At 46.9% G+C, this 22,379-nt stretch overlaps 1 protein-coding gene across 6 annotated transcripts in view; it reads right to left on the bottom strand.

Moving 5' to 3' along the window:
- TMEM86A (transmembrane protein 86A) overlaps positions 1-22,379 on the bottom strand; it is a 110,846-nt gene that overhangs the window by 34,113 nt on the left and 54,354 nt on the right. Inside the window, exon 1 of one of the 6 annotated variants that reach the window (XM_077287167.1) lies at positions 5,880-6,051. The exons of 4 other annotated variants lie outside the window; for them this stretch is intronic. In XM_077287167.1, the coding sequence (XP_077143282.1) occupies positions 5,880-5,900 (21 nt within the window). In that variant the 5' untranslated portion in view covers positions 5,901-6,051. Of the gene's footprint in view, positions 1-5,879; positions 6,052-22,379 lie in introns of those variants that run through there. One more of the 6 variants, XM_077287168.1, reaches the window with a different exon arrangement.

Below are 22,379 nucleotides of genomic sequence, written 5' to 3'. Positions count from 1 at the left end.
AACGCAGTATTTATCTATAACATGCTGCCTGCAGATCAAATAACATTTTATTTCAATCATGGACAGAAATCTCCCTCCAATCTTCATAGAGAGGTTCTGCAGCAGCTGAGATGTGTACTTTAAGAAATAATATTCGTTTAACATACAGCAGGGGTGCATTATGTATCTGTTATGATCCGGTGACCTTGGAGCCGCATGAAAACTTTCTCTGGAGTCGGTGGAACCTGTACTGACCGCAAATCCTGAACTAACACCGCAACTAGAAGTAGCCGTGGGGTGTGCCTAACAAACCCTAGACACCTCGACACAGCCGGAGGACTAAATACCCCTATAGATGGAAATAGGAATGCTATCTTGCCTCAGAGCAGACCCCCAAAGGATAGGCAGCCCCCCACGAATAATGACTGTGAGTAGGAGGAGAATAGACACACGCAGGTAGAAAACAGGATTTAGCAAAAGAGGCCACTCTAGCTAAATAGGAAAGGATAGGACAGATTACTAGGCGGTCAGTATTAAAACCCTTCCAAAAATATCCACAACAGATAATACAAAAAGTTCCACAATCTAACTAAAGACATGGAATGTATATCTGCCACTCCAGAGAATCCAGCAAGACTGAGAAAATACTGACACAATCTAAGCTGGACAAGAAAACACAAAGAATAGCACTGAATTGTGAAGCACACAGCATGTGTGCCACAGGAAAAAAAAACCAGACACTTATCTTTGCTGATTTGGCAGAATGACAGGAGGAACCAGGCAGAGGTCCAACACCTCCCAACAACAATTGACAACTGGCAAGGACTAATGAATCCTGCACACCTAAATACCCCAGTCAGAACTGCAATCAGCAGACACACCTGACCAGGACTGCAACCCAGGGACAACTGCATTACCACCTACTACCACCGGAGAGAACCCAAAAGCAGAATTTACAACATGTATCACCTCCAATCACAATGCCCCTTTAAACATAACTTACCTATTCAGTCCCCCACGGCTCCAGTGGAGACGCTCCAGCGGTCCTCTCCAGTCCTGCTGCAATGACATCATGACCATCATTCATGTGACCACTTCAGACAATCACTGGTCTTAGCAGTGAAACGACTGCTATATAAGGTCTGTCACCACTGAGGCTACTGAAACTGCCTGGCAGTTATGGGGTTAAAGATCAATGGATGAAAATAAAGGGTAGGCAATGTGCAGGAGGCAGGTATTGGGGGTGAACACCATATTTCATTACAATATGCAAGGGGGGGAGGCGTGACATTTAGGGGCACCCTGGTCACCCCAATAGGAAGAAGCACCCATTGCAGTATGTAATATAGCGATGGTCGAGCTCATCAGAGACCCCCATAGTGGAGAAGCATCATACTACTGTAGTAGTGTGTGATGGCAGTAGTGACTGTCATGTACCAAACTATCCCCTTCCAAGGGGGATCACAGGGGGTGAGGGGGTCACAAGCTATTCAGAGCTACACAGTGATGGTCAAATACGGGAAATAGCGTCACATGGTCAATATCGCAACAACAACACTATTAATACAGTACATTTTATAGAGGGTCAGACCCCCACTACAGATGGAGTAGCACACATTATTATATAGGGGTGGTGGCTGTGATGGGGAGGTTGCCAGAAACCCACTACAGATGGAGCAGCATCACTGCATTTTACAATGGTGGCTGTGATATGGGGGTGTCAGACCCCCTCTACAGATGGAGCAGCATACATTATCATCACAGTATACAGTGGTGGCTGTGATCTGGGGGTCTCAGACCCCTCTACAGATGGAGCAGCATACATTATCGGTGCAGTATACAGTGGTGGCTGTGATCTGGGGTCTCAGACCCCCTCTACAGATGGAGCAGCATACATTATAGGTGCAGTATACAGAGGTGGCTGTGATCTGGGGGTCTTAGACCCCACTACAGATGGAGCAGCATACATTATCATTACAGTACACAGTGGTGGCTGTGATCTGGTGGTCTCAGACCCCTCTACAGATGGAGCAGCATACATTATCATTACAGTACACAGTGGTGGCTGTGATCTGGGGGTCTCAGACCCCTCTACAGATGGAGCAGCATACATTATCATTACAGTACAGTATTACAGCGAAGTCTGGGGTCCTCACACCTACCCAGACTTGTCAAGGTGGAATTCCAGTCCAACAGAAATATTCCACCTGTAATTCCGCAAGCACCTTCTCCAGGTCCATCGGAGCACCTCCAACAGTGCTTGTCGGGCCGAGCTGGGCAGATTCCCCCTGCACCTAACAGTTCTAAAGAGGGCGCTGTCATTCCGGGCTCACCTGCATAGGAGCAATCCAAGCTCCCATCACCATAAAGCCCTGATACATGTAGGTGAAACAGAAAAACCAGAACCCTCGGAACAGCCCAGCCAAACCCAACCGGACCAGATCACCAATCACAACAACCTGACAAAAGCCGGAATCAGGAAGATGGCAGATGAAGGCCAGGAGAGGTATGTCAGTGACTGGAAGAATGATATCAACAACTCACAGAAACTGATCATGTACCGGAGTCTACAGAGAGACTACAGACTGGCCCCATATCTGGAGAAACTCCCGGACCCCAGAGATCGCAAGATCCTGAGCCGATATAGACTCAGTGCCCACACTCTGGCCATCGAATGTGGCCGACACAGGCAGAACTACAAGCCCAGGGAGGAAAGACTGTGCCAACACTGTGATCAGGAGGCCATAGAGGACGAAACCCACTTCCTGCTACACTGCTCCAAATACTCAGCAGTGAGGGACACTCACTTCAGGAGACTCTCACATCTCTTCCCGGACTTCATCACCATGAAGGAGGAAGAGAAAACATATATCCTGCTGGGAGAAGAAGAGAGAGCAGTGGAGATAGCAGCGCGGTATGTGAGCGAATGTCATAGACTGCGAGAAAGAGAACTATGATGCCCTGGACTATAGCCCCCACAATGGATCTGCCCCATCCACCTTCCCTATGCCATGGACTATAGCCCCCACCCTGGATCTGCCCCCATCCACCTCCCCTATGCCATGGACTATAGCCCCTACCCTGGATCTGCCCCCATCCACCTTCCCTATGCCATGGACTATAGCCCCCACCCTGGATCTGCCCCCATCCACCTCCCCTATGCCATGGACTATAGCCCCCACCCTGGATCTGCCCCCATCCACCTTCCCTATGCCATGGACTATAGCCCCCACCCTGGATCTGCCCCCATCCACCTCCCCTATGCCATGGACTATAGCCCCCACAATGCATCTGCCCCCATCCACCTTCCCTATGCCATGGACTATAGCCCCCACAATGGATCTGCCCCATCCACCTCCCCTATGCCATGGACTATAGCCCCCACCCTGGATCTGCCCCCATCCACCTTCCCTATGCAATGGACTATAGCCCCCACCCTGGATCTGCCCCCATCCACCTTCCCTATGCCATGGACTATAGCCCCCACCCTGGATCTGCCCCCATCCACCTTCCCTATGCCATGGACTATAGCCCCTACCCTGGATCTGCCCCCATCCACCTCCCCTAAGGCTCCTACCCAACATCCCCACAGTCCCTATCCCTATTGCCTTTATACACTTGCTTTGGCAAAACTGATGTGTATTTGGTCCTGCCAATAAAGCTTCTTTGTATACAGTGGTGGCTGTGATCTGGGGGTCTCAGACCCCTCTACAGATGGAGCAGCATACATTATCATTACAGTATACAGTGGTGGCTGTGATCTGGTGGTCTCAGACCCCTCTACAGATGGAGCAGCATACATTATCATTACAGTATACAGTGGTGGCTGTGATCTGGGGGTCTTAGACCCCCTCTACAGATGGAGCAGCATACAATATTGGTGCATTATACAGTGGTGGCTGTGATCTGGGGGTCTCAGACCCCCTCTACAGATGGAGCAGCATACATTATCGGTGCAGTATACAGCGGTGGCTGTGATCTGGGGGTCTTAGACCCCTCTACAGATGGAGCAGCATACATTATCGGTGCAGTATACAGTGGTGGCTGTGATCTGGGGGTCTTAGACCCCCTCTACAGATGGAGCAGTATACATTATAAATACAGTATACTGTGGTGGCTGTGATCTGGGGGTCTTAGACCCCTCTACAGATGGAGCAGCATACATTATCGTTGCAGTATACAGTGGTGGCTGTGATATGGGGGGTGTCATACACCCTCTACAGATGGATCAGCATACATTATCATTACAGTATACAGTGGTGGCTGTGATCTGGGGGTCTCAGACCCCTCTACAGATGGAGCAGCATACATTATCATTACAGTATACAGTAGTGGCTGTGATCTGGGGTCTCAGACCCCTCCACAGATGGAGCAGCATACATTATCATCACAGTGGTGGCTGTGATCTGGGGTTCTCAGACCCCTCTACAGATGGAGCAGCATACATTATCGGTGCAGTGTACAGTGGTGGCTGTGATCTGGGGGACTCAGACCCCTCTACAGATGGAGCAGCATACATTATCATTACAGTATACAGTGGTGGATGTGATCTGGGGGTCTTAGACCCCACTACACATGGAGCAGCATACATTATCAATACAGTATACAGTGGTGGATATGATCTGGGGGTCTTAGACCCCTCTACAGATGGAGCACCATACATTATCAATACAGTATACAGTGGTGGATGTGATCTGGGGGTCTTAGACCCCACTACAGATGGAGCAGCATACATTATCGGTGCAGTATACAGTGGTGGCTGTGATCTGGGGTCTCAGACCCCCTCTACAGATGGAGCAGCATACATTATAGGTGCAGTATACAGAGGTGGCTGTGATCTGGGGGTCTTAGACCCCACTACAGATGGAGCAGCATACATTATCATTACAGTACACAGTGGTGGCTGTGATCTGGTGGTCTCAGACCCCTCTACAGATGGAGCAGCATACATTATCGGTGCAGTATACAGTGGTGGTTGTGATCTGGTGGTCTTGGACCCCTCTACAGATGGAGCAGCATATATTATTGGTGCAGTATACAGTGGTGGCTGTGATCTGGGGTTCTCAGACCCCTCTACAGATGGAGCACCATACATTATCAATACAGTATACAGTGGTGGATGTGATCTGGGGGTCTCAGACCCCCTCTACAGATGGAGCAGCATACATTATAGGTGCAGTATACAGTGGTGGCTGTGATCTGGGGGTCTTGGACCCCTCTACAGATGGAGCACCATACATTATCATTACAGTATACAGTGGTGGATGTGATCTGGGGGTCTTGGACCCCTCTACAGATGGAGCAGCATACATTATCGGTGCAGTATACAGTGGTGGCTGTGATGTGGGGTCTTGGACCCCTCTACAGATGGAGCACCATACATTATCATTACAGTATACAGTGGTGGCTGTGATCTGGGGGTCTTGGACCCCTCTACAGATGGAGCAGCATACATTATCGGTGCAGTATACAGTGGTGGCTGTGATATGGGGGGTGTCATACACCCTCTACAGATGGATCAGCATACATTATCATTACAGTATACAGTGGTGGCTGTGATCTGGGGGTCTTGGACCCCTCTACAGATGGAGCAGCATACATTATCGGTGCAGTATGCAGTGGTGGATGTGATCTGGTGGTCTCAGACCCCTCTACAGATGGAGCAGCATACATGATCCTGAGTCACGTGTCCTGTGTTTTCATCTTGTGACACAATACACATCAGTGGGAGGATTTCTCCACAACCTGCACCCACTGTAAACACAGCAGATGTGACCGGGTGCCAGCGATCGCGGGATCACACCGCCCTCCGGCACCGCACACAGCAGCTGTGACTGACACCGCACTGATCAGCTGCACATATGGCAGAAGGCACGGACGCTCTGCAGCTGCACACTCACCACCGTCACCGGGGACACCATGGCTGCAGCGCTGGATCCCCTCCTCGTCGATCCCTCTGCCAGGATCCCTCCAGATCCGCGCTACAATGGATCACTGCTACAATGGATCACTGCGACCACCGCGGATTGTTATTGTAGCTCCTTTCAGAATGCTGTGACGTCACGGCGGGGCGGAGCTAGCTCTCACTGTGGTGGGAGGAGCTTGCTGCCGGTCTCCAGCTGCAGAGCCCAGGCTTAACCCCTCAGGTACCGCAGGGCTGTCTGCAGCTGCTGCTCCCAGCTGAGTGAGGACACATCCTACTGGTAATGCAGCAGTGGTGAGAGCTGCACAGGAGATGGATGCAGGGCCCCTGCACCAAACCCAGCCTGGCCCTGGTAACATCCCTATGGACCCCCTGCTGGACCTGGTGACCACATAGGCCCCCCTGGAAACATCCCTATGGACCCCCTGCTGGACCTGGTGACCACATAGGCCCCCCTGGAAACATCCCTATGGACCCCCTGCTGGACCTCGTGACCACATTGGCCCCCCTGGAAACATCCCTATGGACCCCCTGCTGGACCTGGTGACCACATAGGCACATCTGCACATTTGGGAAAACAGCAATGTGACAAACCCCATAAAGTGACTATTTCTCAGCCTTTATTGTGCTGTTTTGACCTTTTCATTTATGTCTTTATTATTCACTTTATTATTTTTATAGTTGTTGACCTTTATATGGTGAGTGATCAATGAGGCGATCCTACCGGATGAATGTGCCGGACTGAAAAAATGTCCACAAAGAGTTAAAGGATTATCCCCAATATAAAATATGATCCCCTATTAATAGGAGAGAGGAAACATGAGTAACTAATCGCTGGGGGTCTGATTGTTAGGACCCCCAGGTATCTCTGACCGCCCAGGCCTGGGCCTTGGATGGAGCGGAGGGGTCACTGTGTTTGGAAGGAAGCTGATACATCCCTCTGCTTTTTATTACTGATGCGTCAGGAGTAAAGCGCTGAGCTTGTAGGTAAATGCTCCTATAGTGTCCTAATTGTAGAAAAAGACATTGATCGCACATCCAAGTATTATACACTGATCTACGGCAGATACACAGAATTTTACAAAATGGAACACGAGGTTCTTCGTTAACATTCTGATCAGACTCTATAAGCGCATCGTCATGTCACAGCGAACCTCTACGTGGGGTCCTAACTAGTGATGAGCGAGTATCCTCGTTGCTCGGGTTTTCCTGACACACTGGGGTGATTTCCGAATATTTATGACTGCTCGGGATTTAGTTTTTGTTGACTCAGCTGCATGATTTACAGCTGCTAGCCAGCCTGAGTACATGTGGGGGTTGCCTGATTGCTAGGGAATCTCCACATGTAATCAAGCTGTCTAGCAGCAGTAAATCATTCAGCTGCCGCAAGGAAAACTAAATCTCTGAGCAGTCATAAATACTAGGAGACCACCCGAGCGCGCTCGGGAAATCTCGAGTAACGAGTATATTCGCTCATCACTAGTCCTAACCTGTAAGGCGTAATCCTGTGCGGCGATCACTGCAGACGCAACACTGTCTGCAGGGAAAGCAACGCAGGTGCCCCACAGCACACATGCTGCCAGGTAAAGCCCCTGTGAGTCGGGGTCACAGCATACCACAGCCACAGCAATAATGACCACCGCACAGAACCAACACCAAGTGAACAGATCTAAAAAATGAAAAAATCACCTTCCATATGATCTCAGCTATGTACAAAATAGTGCTTCTATATTATACTCCAGAGCTGCACTCACTATTCTGCTGGTGCAGTCACTGTGTACATACATTACATTACTGATCTGGAGTTACATCCTGTATTATACTCCAGAGCTGCACTCACTATTCTGCTGGTGCAGTCACTGTGTACATATATTACATTACTGATCCTGAGCTACATCCTGTATTATACTCCAGAGCTGCACTCACTATTCTGCTGGTACAGTCACTGTGTACATACATTACATTACTGATCCTGAGTTACATCCTGTATTATACTCCAGAGCTGCACTAACTATTCTGCTGGTGCAGTCACTGTGTACATACATTACATTACTGATCCTGAGTTACATCCTGTATTATACTCCAGAGCTGCACTCACTATTCTGCTGGTACAGTCACTGTGTACATACATTACATTACTGATCCTGAGTTACATCCTGTATTATACTCCAGAGCTGCACTTACTATTCTGCTGGTGCAGTCACTGTGTACATACATTACATTACTGATCCTGAGTTACATCCTGTATTATACTCCAGAGCTGCACTCACTATTCTGCTGGTGCAGTCACTGTGTACATACATTACATTACTGATCCGGAGTTACATCCTGTATTATACTCCAGAGCTGCACTCACTATTCTGCTGGTGCAGTCACTGTGTACATACATTACATTACTGATCCGGAGTTACATCCTGTATTAGGCCGGCGTCACACTCGGCGTAAGACAATACGGTCCGTATTTTACGGCCGTAATACGGAGAAATGTTCCCAAAATAGTGATCCGTAGTCAGGGTGTGTCAGCGTATTTTGCGCATGGCATCCTCCGTATGTAATCCGTATGGCATCCGTACTGCGAGATTTTCTCGCAGGCTTGCAAAACCGACATCTAATGGATTTATGTGCTCAAATGTTCGGGAAAACATATATACAGTATATATATATATATATATATATATATATATGTCATTGAGACACATATATATATTCTGTATTTAGATTTCATTCAGCGCGATATCTGTGAAAAGTCGGTAATTCAATTGCCGGCTTTTCATTTCTCCTGCACAAACCCGACAGGATATGAGACATGGTTTACATACAGTAAACCATCTCATATCCCATTTTTTTTGCATATTCCACACTACTAATGTTAGTAGTGTGTATGTGCAAAATTTCAGCGCTGTAGCTGCTAAAATAAAGGGTTAAATGGCGGAAAAAATTGGCGTGGGCTCCCGCGCAATTTTCTCCGCCAGAGTGGTAAAGCCAGTGACTGAGGGCAGATATTAATAGCCAGGAGAGGGTCCATGGTTATTGGCCCCCCCGTGGCTAAAAACATCTGCCCCCAGCCACCCCAGAAAAGGCACATCTGGAAGATGCGCCTATTCTGGCACTTGGCCACTCTCTTCCCACTCCCTGTAGCGGTGGGATATGGGGTAATGAAGGGTTAATGTCACCTTGCTATTGTAAGGTGACATTAAGCCAGATTAATAATGGAGAGGCGTCAATTATGACACCTATCCATTATTAATCCAATTGTCTGAAAGGGTTAAAAAACACACACACACACACACACACGATTTAAAAGTATTTTAATGAAATAAACACAGCGGTTGTTTTAATAATTTATTGCTCTCTCAATCCATTTCCAGGCCCTCGCTTGGCAAAATAATAAACACACAATATACATACCTTCTGATGTCAGATCACGTCCAACGAGGTAATCCATCTGCAGGGGTTAACTAATATTACAGGCAGGAGCTGCGATAAACCACTCGCTCGTGCCTGTAATCCCCGGGTGCTGAAAGGAAAGCTGGATCTATACTTACATTGAGTCGCGGTGATGCGCCCCTGCTGGACGTTCTCATGAACTGCAGCCTGGGAACTTTTTCCAACGCTCCAGGTCATATGAGGACATCCACCAGGGGGCGCATCACCGCGACTGAAGGAAATGTAGGTCAATGACCTACATTTCATTCATTCGCCGGGGAATTACAAGCACGAGCACACCGCTGCATTAGCAGGGCTCCTGCTTGTAAATTATTTTAACCCCTTCAGATGGATTACTTCGTGGGACGTGACGGTTCAGCTGAGGGTATGTATCTTGTGCGTTTATTATTTTGCCAAGTGAGGGCCTGCAAATGGATTGAGAGAGCAATAAATTATTAAAACAACCGCTGTGTTTATTTCATTAAAATACTTTTAAATCATGTGTGTGTGTGTTTTTTAACCCTTTCAGACAATTGGATTAATAATGGATAGGTGTCATAATTGACACCTCTCCATTATTAACCTGGCTTAATGTCACCTTACAATAGCAAGGTGGCATTAACCCTTCATTACCCCATATCCCACCGCTACAGGGAGTGGGAAGAGAGTGGCCAAGTGCCAGAATAGGCGCATCTTCCAGATGTGCCTTTTCTGGGGTGGCTGGGGGCAGATGTTTTTAGCCACGGGGGGGCCAATAACCATGGACCCTCTCCTGGCTATTAATATCTGCCGTCAGTCACTGGCTTTACCATTCTGGCGGAGAAAATTGCGCGGGAGCCCACGCCAATTTTTTCCGCCATTTAACCCTTTATTTTAGCAGCTACAGCGCTGAAATTTTGCACACACTACTAACATTAGTAGTGTGGAATATGCAAAAAAAAGGGGATATGAGATGGTTTACTGTATGTAAACCATGTCTCATATCCTGTCGGGTTTGTGCAGGAGAAATGAAAAGCCGGCAATTGAATTCCCGACTTTTCGCTAACACCGCTGCGTATTTCTCTCAAGTCACACTGCTGGTCCGTGTGGAATCCATATTTTTCTCGCCCCCATAGACTTTCATTGGCGATTTTTTTGCGCAATACGCTGACAAACGCAGCATGCTGCGATTTTGTACGGCCGTAGAAAGCCGTATAATACTGAACCGTAATATACGGCTGATAGGAGCAGCCCCATTGAGAATAATTGTGTTGTATGTTATGCGAGTTTTACGGACGTAGTTTCTGCGCTCTTACGTCCGTAAAACTCGCCAGTGTGACGCCGGCCTTATACTTCAGAGCTGGACTTACTATTCTGCTGGTGCAGTCACTGTGTACATACATTACATTACTGATCCTGAGTTACATCCTGTATTATATTCCAGAGCTGCACTCACTATTCTGCTGGTGCAGTCACTGTGTACATACATTACATTACTGATCCGGAGTTACATCCTGTATTATACTGCAGAGCTGCACTCACTATTCTGCTGGTGCAGTCACTGTGTACATACATTACATTACTGATCCGGAGTTACATCCTGTATTATACTCCAGAGCTGCACTTACTATTCTGCTGGTGCAGTCACTGTGTACATACATTACATTACTGATCCTGAGTTACATCCTGTATTATACTCCAGAGCTGCACTCACTATTCTGCTGCTGCAGTCACTGTGTACATACATTACATTACTGATCCTGAGTTACACCCTGTATTATACTCCAGAGCCGCACTCACTATTCTGCTGGTGCAGTCACTGTGTACATACATTACATTACTGATCCTGAGTTACATCCTGTATTATACTCCAGAGCTGCACTCACTATTTTGCTGGTGCAGTCACTGTGTACATACATTACATTACTGATCCGGAGTTACATCCTGTATTATACTCCAGAGCTGCACTCACTATTCTGCTGGTCATAATTAGAAGTAGTCTACAACCTGGAGAATAGCCATCACTGTCACCGCTTGGCATCATTGGGACATCAGATGAGTGTATAGTGGCTTTTGTAAAGTTAACAATCATCTGAATGTGAATGACCAGAGAACCTTTGAAGACATTGTGGAAGCAGGGAATGCTGTGGGAGATTAGAGCTCAGAAACCTGCAGAAATGTGAACACCAGTCTGGATTATAATACAGGCTGTAAGTGGTTTTCGGACAAAGACAACACTAAACACGAAATGATCCTGGCAATCCGCTGACATTGGAGGAAGCTGTGGATGGCACTATGCTGCAGCTGCTCCATGGGATTGCATGGTAACTAGCACCAACTGAAATTAATAGCTAGTCGTGTAAAACACAGATGAACATCGTTCTAATTAAGGGGGTTCTACGATGTCCACACACTAATAAAGTACACTGCTCAAAAACAATACAGGGAACACTAAAATATCACATCCTAGATATCACTGAATGTAATATTCCAGTTGCAAATGTTTATTCATTACCTAGAGGAATGCGTTGAGAACAATCTATATATATAATTGTTTAAGGGGTACTTCCGTCTGTCCTTCTGTCTGTCACGGATATTCATTGGTCGCGGCCTCTGTCTGTCATGGAATCCAAGTCGCTGATTGGTCTCGCCAGCTGCCTGTCATGGCTGCTGCGACCAATCAGCGAAGGCCACAGTCCGATTATTCCCCCCTACTCCCCTGCAGTCAGTGCCCTGTGCCCGCTCCATACTCCCCGCAGTCACAGCTCACACAGGGTTAATGCCAGCGGTAACGGACCGCGTTATGCCACGGGTAACTCACTCTGTTACCGCCGCTATTAACCCTGTGTGACCAAGTTTTTACTATTGATGCTGCCTAAGCAGCGTCAATAGTAAAAACATCTAATGTTAAAAATAATTTAAAAAAAAATCATTATATACTCGCCTTTCCCACTTCTCGCGACGCTCCGGTGACCGCTCCATGCAAGCGGCAGGTTCCGGTGCCAAGGATGGTATGCGAGAAGGACCTGCCATGACGTCACGGTCATGTGACCACAATGTCATCACACCCTCGGACCGGAAGCTGCCGCCTGCACCGCACACAGGCGACAGAACTACAAGGCGCCCTCGGAAGGTGAGTATATGTTTATTATTTAACGAGTGACATACGTGGCTGGACAATATACTACATGGCTGGGCAATATACTACGTGGCTCTGTGCTGTATACTACGTCACTGGGCAATATACTACGTAACTGGGCAATATACAACGTGGCTGGGCAGTATACTACGTGGCTGGGCAATATACTACGTCACTGGGCAATATACTACGTAACTGGGCAATATACAACGTGGCTGGGCAGTATACTACGTGGCTGGGCAATATACTACGTCACTGGGCAATATACTACGATACTGGGCAATATACTACGTGGCTGTGCAATATACTGCATGGCTCTGTGCTGTATACTACGTCGCTGTGCAATATACTACGTGGCTGGGCAATATACTACGTGGCTGGGCAATATACTACGTCACTGGGCAATATACTACGTCACTGGGCAATATACTACGTGGCTGTGCAATATACTGCGTGGCTCTGTGCTGTATACTACGTCGCTGTGCAATATACTACGTGGCTCTGTGCTGTATACTACATCACTGGGCAATATACTACGTAACTGGGCAATATACTACGTGGCTGGGCAATATACTACGTGGCTGGGCAATATACTACGTCACTGGGCAATATACCTACGATACTGGGCAATATACTACGTGGCTGTGCAATATACTGCATGGCTCTGTGCTGTATACTACGTCGCTGTGCAATATACTACGTGGCTGGGCAATATACTACGTGGCTGGGCAATATACTACGTCACTGGGCAATATACTACGTCACTGGGCAATATACTACGTGGCTGTGAAATATACTGCATGGCTCTGTGCTGTATACTACGTCGCTGTGCAATATACTACGTGGCTCTGTGCTGTATACTACATCACTGGGCAATATACTATGTAACTGGGCAATATACTACGTCACTGGGCAAAACACTACGTGACTGGGCAATATACTACGTGGGCTGGGCAATATACCCGTATTTTTTGGACTATAGGACGCACTGGACTATAAGGCGCACCCAGGTTTTAGAGGTGGAAAATAGGGAAAAAAATATTTGAAGCAAAAAAAATTTGGTAAAATATTTAATAACATAAATAACATACTATTATATGTGGTGTTATTATATATAATAGTATGTTATTATGTTGGAAGCTGCGGGACCAGTGTGGTGTCTGTGAAGTACGATATGAAGACGCTGGAGGGTGAGTATAAGGGCTCATTTCCACATGCGAGGCACACGTCCGTATCTCGCATGTGGAAACCAAGCTCTGGCGCCGGCACTTTGGAGCGGAGCTGTGCAGCTCCATGTGTTCCTATGCGGCCGCACGCTCCGCTCTGGAGTGCCGGCTCCACAGCTTGGTTTCCACATGCGAGATACGGACGTGTGCCTCGCATGTGGAAATGAGCCCTAAGAATGGGTGCACAGGGCTTATAGTGAAAGCACCACTCCAGCACTGCAAAATAGCACTGGAGTGCTGCTTTAAAATCCCATGGGAGAACTATAACTCCCAGCATGTCCTGCAGATCCTATGACATGCTGGGAGTTATAGTTCACCAAAGGAGTGGCAGAGTGCTTTATTGTGTTTTGTAAAGACTGACCTCTTAATTGTGGCAGCCAGCCTGTGGTGAGGTAAAAGCTGGAGCATCCCATGGCTGCACACACAGAGCCCTCCCTGTTGTTGTTGCCTTTCCACAGCGCAGGACATAAGAGGAAGCTGCAGATTCTAGGTGGGAGTCTGAAGGACCTGTGATGATGTCAGAAGAGGGAGGGCTCTGAGCTGCCATGTGATGCTCCAGCCCGCCCACTTCTGACATCACACAGGTCCTCCTGCACAGCACTCGTCCAGCACAGGCAGGTACGCAGCGATCTCCTGGCCCCTGCTGCTGCCTCCTCCTCCCCCGGACACACAGATTCTCCCCGGAATCAGTGCTGGGGAAACTGTGTGTCGCTGCTTAAGTGCAGTATTCATTTGCTGCTCCCGCTCACCGCTCAGCTGATCGGTGGGCGGGGAGCCGCTAATGAATATTCACTGCACTTAATCAGCGGGGCCATGTGGTTTCCACAGCAGCTGATTCCGGCAGCGGGGACATCCTGAAGTGGGATAACAGTGCGATCCCACTCGCTGCTGCCCCCCTCCCCACATGCTATATCCGTACTATAAGACGCACCCACACTTTCCTCCCAAATTTGGAGGAAAAAAAGTGCGTCTTATAGTCGGAAAAATACGGTACTACGTGGACATGCATATTCTAGAATACCCGATGCATTAGAATCGGGCCACCATCTAGTATAGCATAAAAATGATCAATGTACAGTACAGACAAAGTTTGGACACACCTACTCATTTAAAGATTTTTCTGTATTTTCATGACTATGAAAATTGTAAATTCACACTGAAGGCATCAAAACTATGAATTAACACATGTGGAATTATATACTTAACAAAACAGTGTGAAACAATTCAAATTATGTCTTATATTCTAGGTTCTTCAAAGTAGCCACCTTTTGCTTCGATGACTGCTTTGCACACTCTTGGCATTCTCTTGATGAGCTTCAAGAGGTAGTCACCGGGAATGATTTTCACTTCACAGGTGTGCCCTGTTAGGTTTAATAAGTGGGATTTCTTGCCTTATAAATGGGGTTGGGACCATCAGTTGTGTTGAGCAGAAGTCTTTCTTGATACACAGCTGATAGTCCTACTGAATAGACTGTTAGAATTTGTATTATGGCAAGAAAAAAGCAGCTAAGTAAAGAAAAACGAGTGGCCATCATTACTTTAAGAAATGAAGGTGTGTCAGTCCGAAAAATTGGGAAAACTTTGAAAGTGTCCCCAAGTGCAGTTGCAAAAACCATCAAGCGCTACAAAGAAACTGGCTCACATGAGGACTGCCCCAGGAAAGGAAGACCAAGAGTCACCTCTGCTTCTGAGCATAAGTTTATCCAAGTCACCAGTCTCAGAAATCGCAGGTTAACAGCAGCTCAAATTAGAGACCAGGTCAATGCCACACAGAGTTCTAGCAGCAGACACATCTCTACAACAACTGTTAAGAGGAGACTTTGTGCAGCAGGCCTTCATGGTAAAATAGCTGCTAGGAAACCACTGCTAAGGACAGGCAACAAGCAGAAGTGACTTGTTTGGGCTAAAAAACACAAGGAATGGACATTAGACCAGTGGAAATCTGTGTTTTGGTCCGATGAGTCCAAATTTGAGATCTCTGGTTCCAACCACCGTGTCTTTGTGCGACGCAGAAAAGGTGAACGGATGGACTCTACATGCCTGGTTCCCACCGTGAAGCATGGAGGAGGAGGTGTGATGGTGTGAGGGTGCTTTGCTGGTGACACTGTTGGTGATTTATTCAAAATTGAAGGCATACTGAACCAGCATGGCTACCACAGCATCTTGCAGCGGCATGCTATTCCATCCGGTTTGTGTTTAGTTGTTTAGTTGGACCATCACTTAATTTTCAACAGGACAATGACCCCAAACACACTGCCAGGCTGTGTAAGGGCTATTTGACCAAGAAGGAGAGTGATGGGGTGCTACGCCAGATGACCTGGCCTCTACAGTCACCAGACCTGAACCCAATCGAGATGGTTTGGGGTGAGCTGGACCGCAGAGTGAAGGCAAAAGGGCCAACAAGTGCTAAGCATCTCTGGGAACTCCTTCAAAATTGTTAGAAGACCATTTCCGGTGACTACCTCTTGAAGCTCATCAAGAGAATGCCAAGAGTGTGGAAAGCAGTCATCAAAGCAAACGGTGGCTACTATGAAGAACCTAGAATATAAGACATAATTTCAGTTGTTTCACACTTTTTTGTTAAGTATATAATTCCACATGTGTTAATTCATACTTTTGATGCCTTCAGTGTGAATTTACAATTTTCATAGTCATGAAAATATAGAAAAATCTTTAAATGAGAAGGTGTGTCCAAACTTTTGGTCTGTACTGTAAATCAAAATGAATATCCCATGGAGGTCTGGATTTGGAATGATACTCAAAATCAAAGTGAAAAATCAAATTACAGGCTGATCCAACTTCAGTGAAAATGCCTCAAGACAAGGAAATGATGTTCAGTAGTGTGTGTGGCCTCCATGTACCCGAATGACCTCCCTACAACCCCTGGGCATGCTCCTGATGAGGAGGCAGATGTTCTCCTGAGGGATATTCTGGCCTGCCCAGATGTTCTCCTGGGCGGGCCAGTCCATAGCATCAATGTTTTCATCTTGCAGGATCTGCTGACACACTTCAGGCACATGAGGCCTAGCATTGTTCTGCATCAGAAGGAACCCAGGGCCCAGTGCAGCCGCATATGGTCTTACAAGAGGTCTGAAGATCTCATCCAGTACCTAATGGCAGTCAGGCTACCTCTGGCGAGCACATGGAGGGCTGTGGTGTGGCCCTCCAAAGAAATGCCACCACACACCATTACTGACCTACTGTGAAACAGGTCATGCTCATTCTCCATGGCGTCTACAGCCTCTGTCATGCCTGTCACATGTGCTCAGTGTAAACTTGATGTCATCTGTGAAGAGCACAGGGTATCGATGTCAAATCTGCCAATCTTGGTGTTCTCTGGCAAATGCCAGTTGCCCTGCACGGCTTTGGGCTGTAAGCACAACAGCCACTTGTGGACTTTGGGCCTTCCTACGGCCCCCTCCACATCTCCTGGTGTACTGGCCTGTCTACTGGTATCTGCTCTATGCTCTGGACACTGTGCTGACAGGCACAGCTACCCTTCTTGTCCCAGTTTGCACTGATGTGCCATCCTTGATGAGCTGCACTACCTGAGCAAGTTATGTGGGTTGCAGACACCACCTCATGCTACTGTACTGTACCTCTAGGGGTGAGAACAATGACAAAATGCAAAAGTGACCAAAACAACAGCCAAAAAAGTTGAGAACAGACAAATGGTCTGTGGTCACCCCCTGAAGAACTGCTTCTTTATAGGGGTTTTCTTGATAATTTCTGATCATTTCTACCCTTATCTGTTCCACTTGCAGCAGGAGAAATTGATTCACAATCGGCGTTGCTTCATAACTGAACAGGTTGATCTCACAGAAGTGTGATTGACTTGGAGTCACATTGTATTGTTTAAGTGTTACTTTTATTGTGCAGTGTATAGTGACTGTGAAGGTAGCTATTTTTGACCCATTCTGCTATGGAACCAAAGAGAAAGAGGCCCTACGCCTGTTTGGTCAAGAGAGGAAGGGATGTCCTGTATCCTGGGAGGCAAAACCCAGAATGATAATGGGGACCACTTTAAAGAGATTCAGATGTATCAAGAGGTAAGAGGACCTAAACCTATGGTGGCCATCAGTAGTTTGCCAAAACTTGTGCACATCAACACCTGTCGTATCAATTAGCATAGAGATCGTGCATGATCACTGCCGAGGCCTGGCAGGCAGCATGGGCGTCACATTACTTCCGGTTTTCACCTCCATAGAAGTGAGAGGATCTGGATAACTGAGTGTCAATGCATTTTGGAGAAGCTGTGCTTTTCCACGCCCCCAGTGCACTTCCAGCCTAATCTACATATGGATTCTATGCAAGATTTCTCATGACTGGTGCATCAGATTCCTACAAAAAAAAAAGTATAATCAAGTCACCATACAGTCATTTCACTACATCCATATTGAAAAAATGTGCTGACAGGTTCCCTTTAATCATCACTAAAGGACTGTCTTCAATGGCTGCCACTGCCACCCTTGCCCAATGTATAGCCAAAATCAGATACAGTAGTTAATACGACCAAGGAAAACTGAATACTAAAAGACATAAAAGCATGACACCCTCCTTCCGTCTGCAGCCTCAGCATCTGCCAATATACAGTAAATACCGGCATTTATTGAGCGGCACAAAGTGAGCTGGCCGTGAATAGATAATTAGGGTGCGGGGGATGGTCTGTCCACTCTATAAATATACGTCCTTCACTCTTTGTCTGTGTTCTTGGCCAAAAATACTTGGACATTATTGCATGTTTGTCCTTGTACAGAACGCAATGTGTCAGGCTATGCTTAATGGACTGTCGGTAAAAAAAAAAAAGGGAGTTGGCGATTAGGCTTAAAAGGGCTAAGAACAAATAATGCAGAGCTTCCCAAGAAGATGGGGTGCAGCTTACTAAGATTTAGGCCACGTTTACACGGTCAGTATTTTACATCAGTATTTGCAAGGAGGCTAATCTCGGACCTCACTGCTTTCCCCCCAGCCTCACCCCTTTATCGGATGAGTTGGAAAATGTATCTAAAGACACATAGTAACCCAGGCATGTAAGATTATTTTCATACAAATTAACTTGGCTAAAGGGGTTGTCATGGACTTCATTGATGGCCTATCCTTAGGATAGGTCATCAATATAATAATAATCTTTATTTTTATATAGCGCTAACATATTACGCAGCGCTTTACAGTTTGCACACATTGTCATCGCTGTCCCCGATGGGGCTCACAATCTAAATTACCTATCAGTATGTCTTTGAAATATCTGATCAGTGGGGGTGCGACACCCGGTACCCTCACCGATCAGTTATTTCTGGAGTTGGAGACAGCTGGAATTGCTCAGTTGCTGCACAGCACAGCTCAATCAGCTGTAGAGTGGCCACAGCCGAGTAATGCACATCCCCCTAGTCAAACCAATATGGGGGGGTGCAGTACACAGCCACAGCCATTATGACCACTATTTCGGAGATGGTGCTGTGCAGCTCTGCAAATAGGCAATTTTGGTCGCTGTCGGCACCGGGAACTGCTAAACGGTGGGGGTGCTGGGTGTTGCCCCCCAAACTGATCAGACATTGATTACCTATCCTAAAGAATAGGCCATCATTGTTAAAGTCTCAAACAACCCCTTTATTCCTAAAAAAAGAAAGTCACTTACGGCAACACTGCGTTCGGCCTCATTCATTCCCTATGGGACTTGCGGACATGTGCGGCACTTGCGGTTTTGCAGCGATCCGGCAAATGTGGTATTTGCAGCAATGGAAAAAAACGCTACTAGCAGTGTTTTTTTGTCTCACAAGTGCAAAACCGCAAGTGCCGCACATGTCCGCAAGTAAACATCACTACCTGTCCCTGCACCTTGCTAGATCATCCCTAATCATCCCTCTCTGACCTAAAACTACACTATAAAGCTTTAGAAAATCAATTTATTAACTGCCATATTACTATGATAATGAGGGCTCCAGGCTACGGCGTAGACTGGGAAGGGCAGTCTCCGGGTCTCCATTCTCTCTGTGCGCACCCTCAGTCCCTGCCTCACTGCCTGTGCTGCACTGTGCACAGACCTCCCTCCACCGGACCCGGTAATCACCACTCGCAGTAGCATACCGGCAGAGGTGTATCTAGGGTTTCTGGCACCGGGGGCAAGAATACACCAAGGACATATGCGATTTGCACACTTAGTCATGTGTTGTGAATTTGCTTTTTGCTCCCTCTAGTGGTTACTAGTTTTTTGACTCTGGTTTTTCTGTCATTCCTTTTATCCGCACCTGGGTCGTTAGTTAGGGGTGTTGCTATATAAGCTCCCTGGACCTTCAGTTCAATGCCTGGCAACGTAGTTATCAGAGCTAGTCTGCTGTGCTCTTGTCTACTGATCCTGGTTCCAGTTATATCAGCTAAGTCTGCCTTTTTGCTTTTTGCTATTTGTTTTGGTTTTGTATTTTTGTCCAGCTTGTTCCAAATCTATATCCTGACCTTTGCTGGAGGCTCTAGGGGGCTGGTGTTCTCCCCCCGGACCGTTAGACGGTTCGGGGGTTCTTGAATTTCCAGTGTGGATTTTGATAGGGTTTTTGTTGACCATATAAGTTACCTTTCTTTATTCTGCTATCAGTAAGCGGGCCTCTCTGTGCTAAACCTGGTTCATTTCTGTGTTTGTCATTTCCTCTTACCTCACCGTCATTATTTGTGGGGGGCTTCTATCCAGCTTTGGGGTCCCCTTCTCTGGAGGCAAGAAAGGTCTTTGTTTTCCTCTACTAGGGGTAGCTAGATTCTCCGGCTGGCGCGTGTCATCTAGAATCAACGTAGGAATGATCCCCGGCTACTTCTAGTGTTGGCGTTAGGAGTAGATATATGGTCAACCCACTTACCACTGCCCTATGAGCTGGATTTTTGTATTCTGCAGACTTCCACGTTCCTCTGAGACCCTCGCCATTGGGGTCATAACAGTTTGCCAGGCCAGTATTAAATGTTTAATGCATTGCAGAAGAGGGATTATAAGAAAGAAGATTCTGAGTTTTTTTTTTTTTTTCTTCTTCCCCTTTACCTCAGAGTGGCTATGCTTGCTGCAGACATGAATGTCCAGACCTTGATTACAAGTGTGGACCAGCTGGCTACTCGTGTGCAGGGCATACAAGACTATGTTATCAGAAATCCTAGGTCAGAACCTAAAATACCGATTCCTGAACTGTTTTCCGGAGACAGGTTTAAGTTTAGGAATTTCGTGAATAATTGTAAATTGTTTTTGTCCCTGAGACCCTGTTCATCTGGAGATTCTGCTCAGCAAGTAAAAATTGTTATTTCGTTCTTACGGGGCGACCCTCAGGATTGGGCTTTTTCGCTGGCGCCAGGAGATCCGGCATTGGCTGATCTTGATGCGTTTTTTCTGGCGCTCGGTTTACTTTATGAGGAACCCAATCTTGAGATTCAGGCAGAAAAGGCCTTGCTGGCTATGTCTCAGGGGCAGGACGAGGCTGAAGTGTATTGCCAAAAATTTCGGAAATGGTCCGTGCTGACACATTGGAACGAGTGTGCACTGGCCGCTAATTTTAGAAATGGCCTTTCTGAAGCCATTAAGAATGTTATGGTGGGTTTTCCCATTCCCACAGGTCTGAATGATACTATGGCACTGGCTATTCAAATTGACCGGCGGTTGCGGGAGCGCAAAACCGCAAATTCCCTCATGGTGTTGTCTGAACAGACACCTAATTCGGTGCAATGTGATAGAAAAACCGCAAATTCCCTCATGGTGTTGTCTGAACAGACACCTGATTTAATGCAATGTGATAGAATCCTGACTAGAAATGAGCGGAAAATTCATAGACGCCGGAATGGCTTGTGCTACTACTGTGGTGATTCTACACATGTTATCTCAGCATGCTCTAAACGTATAGCTAAGGTTGTTAGTCCTGTCACCGTTGGTAATTTGCAACCTAAATTTATTCTGTCTGTAACTTTGATTTGCTCACTGTCATCTTATCCTGTCATGGCGTTTGTAGATTCAGGTGCTGCCCTGAGTCTCATGGATCTCTCATTTGCTAAGCGCTGTGGTTTTACTCTTGAACCATTAGAAAATCCTATTCCTCTTAGGGGTATTGATGCTACACCATTAGCAGCAAATAAACCGCAGTATTGGACACAGGTTACCATGTGCATGACTCCTGAACACCGCGAGGTGATACGTTTCCTGGTTTTACATAAAATGCATGATTTGGTTGTTTTAGGGCTGCCATGGTTACAGACCCATAATCCAGTCCTGGACTGGAAGGCTATGTCAGTCTCAAGTTGGGGCTGTCGTGGTATTCATGGGGATTCCCTGCCTGTGTCTATTGCTTCTTCTACGCCTTCGGAAGTTCCGGAGTATTTGTCTGATTATCAGGATGTCTTCAGTGAGTCTGAGTCCAGTGCACTGCCTCCTCATAGGGACTGTGACTGTGCTATAGATTTGATCCCAGGCAGTAAATTTCCTAAGGGAAGACTGTTTAATCTGTCGGTACCTGAACATACCGCTATGCGTTCATATATCAAGGAGTCTCTGGAGAAGGGACATATTCGTCCGTCTTCTTCCCCTCTTGGTGCGGGATTCTTTTTTGTGGCTAAAAAGGACGGATCTTTGAGACCTTGTATTGATTATCGGCTTTTAAATAAGATCACTGTCAAATTTCAGTATCCTTTACCGCTGTTGTCTGACTTGTTTGCCCGGATTAAGGGTGCCAAGTGGTTCACCAAGATAGAC

Source organism: Ranitomeya variabilis, chromosome 2, assembly GCF_051348905.1.
Source record: "Ranitomeya variabilis isolate aRanVar5 chromosome 2, aRanVar5.hap1, whole genome shotgun sequence".
Classification (NCBI taxonomy): Eukaryota; Metazoa; Chordata; class Amphibia; order Anura; family Dendrobatidae; genus Ranitomeya; species Ranitomeya variabilis.
Note: the sequence above shows the minus strand (reverse complement) of the source record. Positions and strands in the feature narration are given on the sequence as shown.